The sequence below is a fragment of the Vicia villosa genome, linkage group LG2, assembly GCF_029867415.1.
Source record: "Vicia villosa cultivar HV-30 ecotype Madison, WI linkage group LG2, Vvil1.0, whole genome shotgun sequence".
Lineage (NCBI taxonomy): Eukaryota > Viridiplantae > Streptophyta > Magnoliopsida > Fabales > Fabaceae > Vicia > Vicia villosa.
Genome location: NC_081181.1, coordinates 215,008,081 through 215,021,333, shown reverse-complemented (window position 1 = coordinate 215,021,333; position 13,253 = coordinate 215,008,081). Strand labels below are relative to the sequence as shown.

Here is a 13,253-nt window from a genome sequence, read left to right as displayed (position 1 = left end):
TTGCAGGCCAAGTAAGAAATAAAAATATGAGGTGGAGTTGTGGGGTGTGAGCAACACATGTCAAGATTCCATGGAAGCGTATCTAACGCAGTCAACTCCTCCTCGGATCGATCATTTTATTATTAATGATGTGAATGTTAAAGAAACAAATACATTAACATTACCATTCCTCTCTCGTTCTCTTCAACCGACCAAGTTGGTTGAATTGAAATGGAAACAAAACTAACATCTCTCTATCTGTCCTCTCTATGGCTATGGTCCCTACTTACCTGCCGGACAACACTCTTTACTATCCATATCTAATTAATATGTTTGTCCTACATATTTAATTACGGTGTCTTAAATATTTAGCTACAAGGTATTACAGTCTTTATGATATTAGGTCGGCTTTGAGACAACAAATCATTTAATTTAAATATAAATTTATTTATAATATGAAGAGTTTAAATGATTAATTAAAAAATTTTGATTCAATAAAATTCAATTTTATCAAATTTAATTTAGATTGATTTTTAAATATCTAAATTATAAATTATATATATTTTTATTAATATTATATAAATACTATGTATTTTGTTCTGAAATTATGTATGTCTGAACAGATGGTGCAAATCTGTTATATAACAGCGCAGAGGTAGACCTGCAAAGTTAGTATTCTAATGCGCAAGTCAAATTAGAATTCAAGATGGATGTAGTTAAAGTGGATATCAAAAAATGTACTTTGAGTGACTCGTGTGGTGACTTTTATACTTTAGATCATTTGGAGTGGATTGACATCAGTTTGAGCTTTAGCTTTTAGGCCTTTGGTTGGCTCAAAGTAGCTACCCTCAAGGCTTGTTGGACGTTACTGAGTTTGGGAAGTCTTAACATTAGTGGTCGGCCTCTGAAGATGTCATTTGTTTTAAACTAGAAGTCGAAACGCTTAGAGTCAGTTGAAAAGGTAGGGGTGAACAAGTACATTAAATGTATTTCTATCATCGTTGTGTTTTGCTGCTACGTTCTCACATGTGTCTTTAGATGACTAGTTAAGGCATGACACTACTTATAGTGCACTCGAGTATGTTTATGTTTCCAAGAGAGAATCTGGTTGTTGATTTTGTAACTTCTTACTTCTATTGATTTGTCTCGTTGCTTGCCTTTGTCTACATATATGGGTTGTTAAATGTTGATAAACTTTTCGCAATTCTTGAAAATCAGTTTCCATTTGCGATATTTTTCCTCTTTTCCTTCATGGTGGTATTTACCAGAATAGTTGCAACTCCTTACTCAAGTTTCCATTTTTTCTTATTACATTTGCCTTTCGTTAACTTTACCTTACTAGGTATTGTCATCACCTCAAGCTTTTACCTTCGATATTTCAAGTTTTATGATCAGAGCGAGTGATATTCCTATCAACTTGACTAGCAATTGAGAGTGATGTCTCTCCTGCTACGAGATTAGGAGTATCTCTTGGCTCAAAGCCTTCCTCTTTGTCTATTATCACCTAGGCCATAAGGTTATATCCCTAACTGATGATTTCGATTCGATAAAGCTTTCTATGGGTTCCCATGATGAGGGAACATCCTCTAGGGACTCTTCTTTCGATTCCCTCTTGTTTGATGATGACGAGGAAGAGGATCATACAATTGCTTCTATGCCCCCTTCTTCTCGTGCGGCCAAAGCTTTGACTTCTCCCACTTTGTGAGCCTTGGAAATGTTGGCCGCTAGACTAAGGAGAAAATGTGCCAGAAATTTCATTCAGGTTTATCAAAGAACCAACAATCGAGACCCTATTGATGTTGACATCAAGGCCTATATGAAGTATAAGGGTTAATTCGAAGTGGTTTCTTGGCATAAACTTGTCGAGCATTTAAAGTTGGCAAGCTCCTTGAAAAGGATGAAATTAGTGGAGTCGACTTACGCGATTAAGTATAACTAGGTGGCTGCAGAATTAGTAGGGACCCCTTTGTTTTAAGTAATGAGGCGGTTGTAGACGCGACCAACATTGTGATCAGCTACCCTTCAAACTATGTCCTTCATGTGGATGCAGAAAAAAAAGGATATTAACCCTTTTGATGGTTATTCAATTTCGTTTTATGAGTGTGTGTTTACCAAGATACGTCTGAGGTTGTCTTTGTATGAGTTTGAGGTGGTAGTACTGAAGTACTTGAAGGTTGTCCCTCTTAGATTCATTTGGGCTCCTGGGTCTTCATGAAAGTGTTCCAATATTGGGTTGCGCATAGGTTTTGGAAACAATCTCCACGATTGTTCTTCAAACTGTTCTACATTATGCACACCTCCCGAAATGATATCCATGATCAATGGCTTATCGAGTTTTTCCAACACCTTTTCTGGCTTAGCCACTTCATTGACGATTAGAGAAATTTTTTGAGGTGTTTTACGCTGGTGAGGCATTTGTACTCCGGAGTCTCATCTTGCCTATTGTTATAGCCCGACCAAAATCTTTCGTTATTACGAGAGCAGGTTTGTGAAGTACTGGTCCTGACCTCATTTATGCTCTGTAGCTCAATCCTAAAGCATTAAGTTGGAATCTCCCTCCACTAAAGAGGCTATGATGAAGGAGAATTTGGAACCCGTGTAGCAGGGACTTGGTTATGAATTATTGGTCCCAGTGAAGTGTCATCTTCTCTGCAGAGGAAAAAGCTAATTGACATTTGCACTATTATGGGTGTGGTCGACCGTGTAAAGAGGAAAGAAATGTTTGTTGAGGCGGAGTCCTAGAGTTTTTTTTACATGTGTGCATGTACTCTGCAAATAAAATAGACAAGTTGCAGCTGGTATTTTCTCTTTTCTCTTCTCAAGACATCAAACATTGTCCTAGTGAACGAGTTGTTACACCTCCCCCCACAACTCTTGCACCCCACCGGTTGTTAGGGCTACTGCAGCTCCACTGGTGAGGATCAACTTACCAATGTCACTCTCTCTATGGAATATTAGCCACAACCTTCTCCCACTTCGGTGAAGAGATGTCGTGATTAGGATCAACATTGTCCTTTAGATGAGGACTCCCTTAAACATGCGTGTCTTTCCAGGGGTGCAACTTTAGGGTCGACTAATCCTTTTCTCAAACTACCTCCCATTCATTCTACTTGGATTCCTCGCACTCTCGAGGAAGTTGGTGTTGTTGCCTCTGTGGAGGATTTGTCCTTCCTCTAATTTCTTCCCGAGGCGGACAAAATGGACCTTCTTTCTGAGGTCACATATCACACATACTAGACATTTTCTTTGTTCTCTTTAGCTGCTGCTAGCCGAGGTAATGTCTTAGTTGTAGGTAACCCTTCCAAGAAGAAGGATGCCTAGAAGGGAAAATACAAACATATGGAGCAGAAGTGCTCTAAATTCCAGAAAGAGACAATTGTTCTCCAGGAAAAAAGTCAACCATGTTTAGGCCTTGCAGGAGGAGGCGAAGATCCGAACACAAAAGTTATAAATTATCTTCAAATAGAATCAATTCTATTTAAAAAAATATATATTAAACACCTCAAAATCATTTCAAAATAAATTTTACACCTCTAAAATTATTTTTCTATCTTCCAAAAATCAAACCAAAGATACCCATAGTTAATAGAACTCATAACAAAATTATTTTCTTCGGTTATAACAATAAGTTGACTTACTGGATCCTTTTTTCTATTTTTAATGTTATTCCCTTTTCTGTATTCATATAGCCTAGCTGTTATGTCCTTAATTTTCATTATTTATTTCGATATTTCCCCTTATGGTTATAAATAAATAAACGCGCATTCCTTTTCTTTATAGCTTCCAAATTTTAGTTCACACGATTTCCCATTTTCAAGGGGAAGAGTGAGACATTATAAGAAAATAAATGAAGGAATGAATATACTAACTATACTCTTCATGATTCATTTCTCACTCTTCATTACTCCTTCACTGTCAAAAGATAAGTTGCTTGCAGCATAGGGAAATGCTTTGGAATCTCTCTCACTTTTGTTGGAATATCTACGTAAGAAACCAATTTTGTTTCTTACCTTTCTTTATACTGATCATCTGCCGTAGTTACACAGTGCTGAGCCATATTTCTGCACTGTGACTAGACGCGGCAGATGATCAATATACTTACTTTTATACCAAGTTTTGTATCTTCTATTCCATTGTTCATATGTCTCAACATTCTTTAATTACTAGATTAACATGGATTGACTTAACTCAATTTTCCTTGTTATCCAGATTCATAGTTTTGATTGAAGAGAAACTGATTCAATTCGAAAACCAGTATGGGTTTTGATAATTCAAGATCTGAGAGGTTGTTTTATAGTTACCTAAATTTAAATTCCTTTCAATAACTTTCAAATTTTCAAGCTATTTAGTACTAATTATTTGAAATTTTCATAGGTTTGAAGATGATTCTGATATATCAAAAACTCCAACAACAAGTGGTGTTAAAGTGAAATATCACATTGATGGAACACAAATACCAGAACCAAGTTCGAGAAAGTCTAAGGTTACGAGGAACAAGTTTTTGAAAACAAGAGTATTATCAAGAGTATTCTCAGAGGATTATGAAAGAGTGAAAAAGAGAGTATTAGTATTAGATCCTAGAGGACAAATCATTCATCGTTGGAACAAGATATTTCTAGTAGCATGTTTGGTTTCGTTGTTTGTGGATCCTCTTTTCTTTTATTTGCCAGTAGTTAGAGAAGAAGTTTGCATTGATATTGGAAAAAATCTTGAGATTGTCCTCACAATTGTTAGATCAGTTGGGGATTTGTTTTACATGATTCAGATTTTCATGAAGTTTCGTACCGCGTATGTTGCTCCTTCTTCCAAGGTTTTTGGTAGAGGAGAGCTTGTTCTTACGTATTCGAAGATCGCTGTTAGGTACTTCAGTAAGGGTTTTTGGTTAGACTTTATTGCTGCATTGCCTCTTCCTCAGGTAGGTACAGAATACAGATGAATCTGTTACTACGATTTTTGGTTACGAAGTTCGGCCAAGTATGTCTACGTCTCTGACTATATATATGTTATTGTTGCACTTGCAGGTGTTGATTTGGATTATTATCCCAACGCTTAGGGGTTCGACGATGGCAAACACGAAAAATGTGCTTCGATTTTTCATCATTTTCCAATATATTCCAAGGCTATATTTGATTTTTCCACTTTCGTCGCAAATTGTAAAAGCTACGGGTGTTGTGACAGAAACAGCATGGGCAGGTGCTGCTTACAACCTCATGCTTTACATGTTGGCCAGCCATGTAAGTCATTGCAGAAATGTCAAACAGAAAATTTGAAATATCGTTTCGAAACTTACTTGTGCTTTTACATTCTTAATAGATTTTAGGAGCTTGCTGGTACCTTCTATCGATTGAACGTCAAGAAGCGTGTTGGAGAAGTGTGTGCAATATGGAGAAACTGAACTGTCAATATGGATTCTTTGATTGCCATCGAGTTAAAGATGCGTCGAGGGTCAATTGGTTTGTATTGAGTAATGTCACAAATTTATGTTCACCGAGTTCTGGCTTTTATCAGTTTGGTATATATGCTGATGCCATGACTTCCCAAGTCACATCCTCTCCATTCTTCAATAAGTACTTCTTTTGTCTCTGGTGGGGTTTAAGGAATCTCAGGCAAGTATTATGGTCAATTAGTATTCTATACTTTGTTAGAAACCTCGAAATGTTGCCCGTTTTTCTAGTTGTTTTACGCGGTCGTGTTGAGCAAAATATAATGATGTATTTATGATTGGATGGTGCAGTTCTTTAGGACAAGGCCTTCTTACTAGCACTTTTATTGGAGAAATCATGGTTGCCATTGTTGTTGCAACTCTTGGATTGGTTCTTTTCGCGTTGCTGATTGGTAATATGCAGGTAAGCGCGGTTCATTTATTTCTCTTGGTACAATAGATATCGTTTTGATTTTGATCGTTGGATGAGATGCGATGGAAAATGTGTTTATCAATGGGATGCATCACTCACCTTAAAAGTCGGTTCCATTAGTCTTTACTTCTAATAGAACTTGAATTTTGCAGACATACCTTCAATCGATAACTGTTCGCCTAGAAGAGTGGAGGGTGAAAAGAACTGATACAGAACAATGGATGCATCACAGGCAACTACCTTCAGAACTAAGAGAGTCTATTCGAAAATATAATCAATATAAATGGGTGGCTACGCGAGGAGTAGAAGAAGAAGATCTTCTCAAAGGACTTCCACTCGATCTTAGGAGAGACATCAAACGCCATCTTTGTCTTGAACTAGTTCGAGGAGTAAGTCAAGAAACACCGAGTTTTTATCTGTTAATATGATAGTTTTTGGTTGTCGATTTTGGCTTATGACATTTGAAATGATCAATTAACTGATTATTAACAGGTTCCGTTGTTTGATCAAATGGACGAAAGGATGCTAGACGCAATATGCGAAAGACTAAAGCCTGCATTATGCACTCAAGGAACATACCTTGTTCGCGAAGGCGATCCAGTGAACGAAATGCTCTTCATAATTAGAGGCCATCTTGATTCCTACACCACAAACGGTGGCCGAGACGGATTCTTCAACTCGTGTCGCATCGGTCCAGGTGATTTCTGCGGCGAAGAGCTATTAACATGGGCCTTAGATCCAAGACCAAGTGTGATACTCCCTTCGTCCACAAGAACAGTTAACGCTGTCTCAGAAGTAGAAGCGTTCGCGCTCATAGCCGAAGATCTTAAGTTTGTTGCATCACAATTTAGAAGACTACATAGTAAACAGCTTAGGCATAAATTCAGATTCTATTCACACCAATGGAGAACTTGGGCTGCATGTTTTGTTCAAGCTGCATGGAGAAGGCACAAGAAAAGGAAAGAAGCTGCAGAGTTGAGGGCGAAGGAGAAACTTATGGCAGCTTCGGAGACCGAAAGAGAAGCAAAATATGGGACAGGTTTTGTTGTTTATGGAACAAGGGTGGCAAGGAGTACTAGGAAAGGTGTGGTTAGCTCTTTGCAGAAGCCAACAGAACCTGATTTTTCTGATGAATAATAATGAATGTACATTGTTGTTTTATAGTTTCTTAATTGTGTAATTTGTTTGTTTTGGATCATTTTGTTTATATGAATTAGAGATAGGAATTGTTGTAACAAGTTGAGCAACTGTGTCTAAAAATACAGAGTTTATTGAAAATTTACTTCTGATAGTATATTTTATATCAAAACGTTACTTTTAGGAGGATCTTCCCGGTTGAATATTTTTACAAATTTGAACAAATTATAAGGTAGCGACGCTACTTACCCATACACCTATCAAGCGGAAGGTTATAGTGGAGGTTAAGAGCAACACTTATGTGCTGCTCTTGATCCAGTATGAATGCTCTTCGTGATGACCCAAAACTTTTGTCCATTTATGTACAATTTTGATAACATTCTTAATCAAATGTGATAGAATTTAGATCATTCCTTAATGATTAAAAAAATATGAGCTTGACTGAAAAATTCTCGACGGAATTGTTCGTAACACCCTTATTGTTTCACTCAAAAAGAAATTAATTCTTTTGAGTTTTTAAAAATTGCTATGTTTTTAAAAATTGAATTGCAAACTGATCTATGTTTTTAAAATTTAAATTTGACACAACTTTTTAAATTTATATAAATGATTAAAAATTTTAAAATTGAATAATTTTAATACTATACCTGAATTCTTGTAAATCACTTCCATTGTATGAAACACATTCGACTATACTATCTAAATGCATAAACCTCACATTATCACATATACTTTTAGAAAGAAATGAAATAAGGAATCGTTTTATAATCCAATATTCTGGAAATAAATGTTTAGTATTAATTCAGTAATACTTTAAGAGTGTGTTTGGATGAAGTAATTGAAAATTTTAATAAAATTTAAAACAATTCAAATGATTTAATTGAAATTCATTCATTTTTAAATTATTTTGTTTGGATGGAGTATTAAGATAATTCGTTGTTAAATATTTGAGGTCATTTTCTTATAAAATTTAAATTTTTGGATCAAATTAAAAAATTGAAAAGTAGGGACTAATTTGCAATTTTTAAAAATTTAAAGGATTAAATTGTAAATTTTAAAAAATATTAAACACTAATTTGTAATTTTCTGAAAATTTTTTGTATTCAATTTTGTAATTTAGGAAAATATGAAGTTAATTTACAAAATTTGAAAAAATAATATAAACAAATACATTCTCTGGAGTATGAGAGGAATTTCAAATTCTTTGACTTTTGGTGTCATTTCAAAATGATTAAATTTAACTTAGATAAAATACTCTATAAATTTCCATCATTTTAACAATTCTTCATTTTTGTATTCAAACAATAAATTTTATGAAAATTATTTTAAATTCTCTCAAAATATTACATCACCTCATTAAAATCGGTATGAAACACTAGTTAATTTTCAAATCGGAAATTTTAAATTTCTGATATGATTTCAACTACCAGAAATTTTAAAATTTTCGGTAATACCGGAAATTTCTAATTTCCAGAAATTTCCGGTACTGGGAATTAAATTTATTTTTTTTAACTTGCTTAACATAAATAAAATAAATATCAAACTGTCTTAATACATAAATAGAATAAATATCATACATATCTATCATTACAATATATCAACCGTTTCTGCATCCATCGAAACATTCTTCCTAATGCTTCAGTTTCCTGCCAGTGCTTCCTAGTGTCTAAACCGACCCGCATTTGCTAATTCTCATCCTTTTGCATTATTAGAACAATTATTCCTCCAACGAACAGTGACGGGCGGCAGTGGACAATCGTGTCTCAACTTTATCTGAACCCAATGATTGTTGTTGACAAAACCAACAGCAATCATCGTATGTCGACTCGTGTATGGGGGTGGAGCTATGAGAAGCGGGAAAAATGTTATTTTCATTCTCATGGAAAGAGAAACAAATACAACACTGTATTTAGAAGCAACAGGGTAACCCATATCGGGAATCGACATCCATTTCTCCTTACCCAGAAAACTCATGTGTTTTACGAGTAATGAATTACTAACATCAGAGACAGTGTCATAGAACAACTTGGAAAACAAATGTGCGTGTTGATGGATTTGAGTATAAAGCTGTCCTCGAACATCAGGTTTAGGAAAATTTCTGGTACACACCGGAAATTTGAAATTTCCGGTAACGTGTTATATACCGGAAAATTAGGAAATTTTCGGTAACGTGTTATATATCGGAAATAGAGAAACTTTCCGGTAGGAGTTAATGAGTTTGCAAAATTACCGGAATTTTAAAATATCCAATAAATCGCACCGGAAATTTCGAAATTTTTGGTAAAAAGATATCGGAAATTTGTGAACTTCAAATAATTTCCGGTATCGCACAAAAAAGGTACCGGAAATTTACTTTTTGACTGATTTTTTCCCACAGTAATTTTTTTTCAAAAATTATATAAATTTTAAGTTAATAGTATCAGGGGTATTTTGGGAATATCGTAAATTAGGGGGGTGGCGGATATAATTTGAGGGGTGGCAAGACAAATTCTCGTATTCCATGGATTAGAGGAATTAACTTGTCATCCCCTTTTTTAGACTTGCCACCCCCAATTTTTTTAATCCAATTTTATCCCTGATAAAAAAATATGGAAAACAAAGAATTTCCGAACCAAATTTCCGGTATGCACCACAAAGTTTCTGGTACTAAATACCGGAAATTCATTTAATTTTGAATTTCCGGTATAACATACTGGAAATTTAGTTTATTTGAAATTTCCGGTATACCGGAATATTGAAATTTCAGGTATACCTCTAGTACTCAAATATTTCAAAATTTCTTGTACTGGACAAAATACCGGAAATTTCAAAATTTACGGTATTTTTAAAAAATTTATAAAGATATAGGAAATTTTGAAATTTCCGATACAAAATACCGTAAATTTTAAAATTGCCGGTACGAAAATACCACAAATTGTGAAATTTCTGATAAAAAGTATCGGAAATTTCATACAAATACCGGAAATTTACTTATATTCGCGAAATTTCCGGTATCTCCCAAGAATTTGAAAAATCCGATACTCTCCACAGATTTTGAAAAATGTGATCAATAATTTTGGATGAACATTTTGATCTTTTCATACATTTTGAGAAGTGCCATGGCTAATTTGGGGGTGACAAGATAAATTCTCCATGGATTGCTTTGGTTTTTGTCTTTTTGACCTAGGAGTTGAATGTAAGAGTTCCACTTCATTTAAAAAAATTATTGGTTATATTTTAATCATCTCTTCTCAATCTATAAAATTGTTGTTTAAATTGAGTAGTAGAATATTTTATCATTAAAATTTTGGGTGTATTTCTATTCATTTTAAAAAAAATTCCTTCAAATTTAAGAAAATTAGAGTGAATCTACCATTTTTTAAAAATTTTACGGGCCAATTTTTAATAAAAAAAAATTAGGATTCAATTAAAACTTTTTAAAACCATAGGAATCAACTTGCAAACTATTCTGTAGTAGAGTAGAAAATAGAGTATTATGTTACGATAACCATTATGGAAAGACTTTTGACATGGTAGTAAGTATTTTTAGTGATAAGATATGGGAGGTTTATGCAAAGTTAATACTTCAATCCTCAACTCAACAAAATATAAAGATAAAACTTACAAATTTATGAATGAGTAATACATTAGTGTGACTTAGAGTCAAGCTCAGGTAACTCTAGGACACTCTTTGGTTGTGATGTGACTTCAATGAGAGGGGTCCTCAGGACAAATCCAGAGTGGTTGTGTTGCATCACTTCTAGGTGAGTTTCAATTTGATAAGAAATCTAATATTGATTCTTCTCTACACGAAAGAGCCTTTTGCTAAGGAGGTTCACAATTTGTTGTTGCACTAAGTTGTAGATACTTTTCAAGAATTTGTTAGCAAAATGCATTTCCAGTTTTGTTTGGAGTTGTTGGAGACTGCATGACATATTTGGTTTAAAAGACTATAGTGACAGTGGAAGAAAAGCTTGTTGCGAGAGATGAAATGGAAAATTTTACTGAACGATAGAGATTAAAGAGATGACTCTTTGACCGTTTGGCGAATTAGAATTTGACGTGGTTTTATGACTGGTGAAGTGAATAAGATTAAAGCATCTTGGTAGGTGTGGTTCTTTCGCCATAAGAGTAAGAACCAATACAAAAATTTCTTGAAGCATTTGAATCATCGATCAAACGTTAGGCACGAAAAAATCTTTATGGTGAATGGTAGATCGATTTACCTTTGATTGTGTCATTGGAGATGATGATATGGAACAGTGCAAAGAGGTCAACATGACCAAAACTTGGTAACAAAAACAACTATGATGCTTGGGACGATTAACATAAAAAATTGCACCAGCGCAACGTAAGTGATTAAAAGAATATAATGGTAATTCCTGAGAATTAGAAGACAACTCTCACAGATGGTGTTGTTATTCTGTAGTTGAATAGAAAATGAGTAGTATGTTGATGGCTATCGTTGTGAAAAAGCTTCTAACATAGTGATAAATATCTCTGGTGATTAGAGAGAAGGTATTTTCAGTTAGCACTTCAACGCTTAAGTCAACAAAGTGATAGAGAAGTGTATGAATGAGTGATATCTCGGTGTGACGCAAAGTCACACTTTTACATGGGCGGCGGTTAAGCTGACATTCGTGGATTCTAGGCAAGACGCATGATGTCGTCGCTCGAATGCAGTATTTTAGGATTCTAGGCAAGACGCATGATGTCGTTGATCACATGTTCGCCAATTAAGTGGGCGTCTGTAATTAGAATGGACCTTAGGATTTGGCCGGTCTTATTAGACCGTTATTAATACAAACTTTAAAATATTCCTATAAACTAATTTGACATATACATTAAATAGAATAATTTCTTTTTTTAATGAATTTTTTAATTTTAAATATAATTTAAAATTCTTTAAAATTAACTTGAACAAAAGCCTTGTTTGACATTTGGTGTATCACCTACTATCATGTTTCTGCTATCGGATCATCCACCATTTATTTTCACGCTCTAGTTGTCGTGAAAGGGAGTGTGTTAAGAGTCTCACATAATTTGAACATATACTTATAAATGGAGGACAATCCTCACTATGCAAGTCAGATTTATAGGTTGAGTTAGGTTCAACCATATTTCTTAACTCATTTCATCCATATAATATACTTTAAATCACTTACTCCTCCTCTCTAGGCAGTGCCGACCCAATCAATGCAGAGGTCTCATTCTAATTTAAAAAATAGGTCCAAATTTTAAAAATAAATGCAATTATAATAATTTAAAAAGACACATAAAAAAATACAATCATGTATTAGTCAATAATATATTTAATTATAATTATTTTAAATTTTAATCTATCTCAATTTTTGTATGTATTGAGTTTTTATTATTAACATTTTATTTATTTTGATTAATATTTATGGAAAAAAAATTAAACCTTTCAAAATTTGGGAGCTCCCAAAATTTAAGGACTGTGTTGTAGCACTTCCTACACTTGCACAGGCCAGCCCTGTCTATATAATAGATTTAAGAAAAAAATGATTAACTTTAATTAAAAAGAGCTAAAAATCAACAAAAAAAAAATACACTAAATTAGCAGAGAGCCTATGATATATTGGAGCTGTCGATGAGATTATAGTCTTTCCTTAACTTATGCTTGTTGTTTCATAAACCAAAAACAAAAGACAAATCAAATTCTTCTTTTTTTTGTCAAACTGATTGTTTGTATTGCTTTCTTCAGACATGAAGACTAACCTTTAGACAATCCTAAATCATGAAGTTTTTCGGCTGAGAAAAAGACCATGGACATATTAATGTTTATCTTTTTTGCAACATTCAAAAAAAGGGACAATGCAGAAACAGTCAGATTCCAATAAAATCTTTGCAGCGCCAGTAAGGAGCCTTGTTCATTTCATGGCCCATCGTCATTTCAATGTTCCAACGACACTATTGGTCTCACAATTTCATTTCAGTTTCAAGTTGTAAAACTCAACTATCTAAGACTCAACTTATAACTTCCTTATGTGTCATTTAAAAAGTTAATTCTTAATTACTAAAACATATAATTTTCCACCTTCTCTTATACTTTTCTTTTTGTTTTCAATGATAAAATAAAAGAAAGGGAGAAAAAAATTAAATTCTTAAAAATAAAGTTTCGACAACATCCAATGCGAGAATGTTACTCAATCTTGGAGAAGGAGATATGTGAATCAGAAGATCAACATTAGCAGTCTTCACAAAAGGTGTAGATAATTCTAGACATTTTATTTTAAAGTGAGATATTTTAATACTTTTGATTAACATCACATATTTATAATA

The 13,253-nt window shown here is 33.9% G+C and overlaps 1 protein-coding gene across 1 annotated transcript; it reads left to right on the top strand.

Annotated features, from left to right (window-relative positions):
* The first annotated feature begins 3,773 nt into the window (after positions 1-3,773).
* Positions 3,774-7,116, top strand: LOC131648213 (protein CNGC15c-like). Its single transcript, XM_058917993.1, has 8 exons — positions 3,774-3,964; positions 4,189-4,264; positions 4,354-4,894; positions 5,001-5,213; positions 5,293-5,585; positions 5,714-5,825; positions 5,987-6,223; positions 6,327-7,116. Exons 2-8 carry the CDS (start codon positions 4,236-4,238, stop codon positions 6,969-6,971), a joined length of 2,070 nt encoding a protein of 689 aa, XP_058773976.1. The 5' UTR covers positions 3,774-3,964; positions 4,189-4,235; the 3' UTR covers positions 6,972-7,116.
* The last annotated feature ends 6,137 nt before the right edge of the window (positions 7,117-13,253 follow it).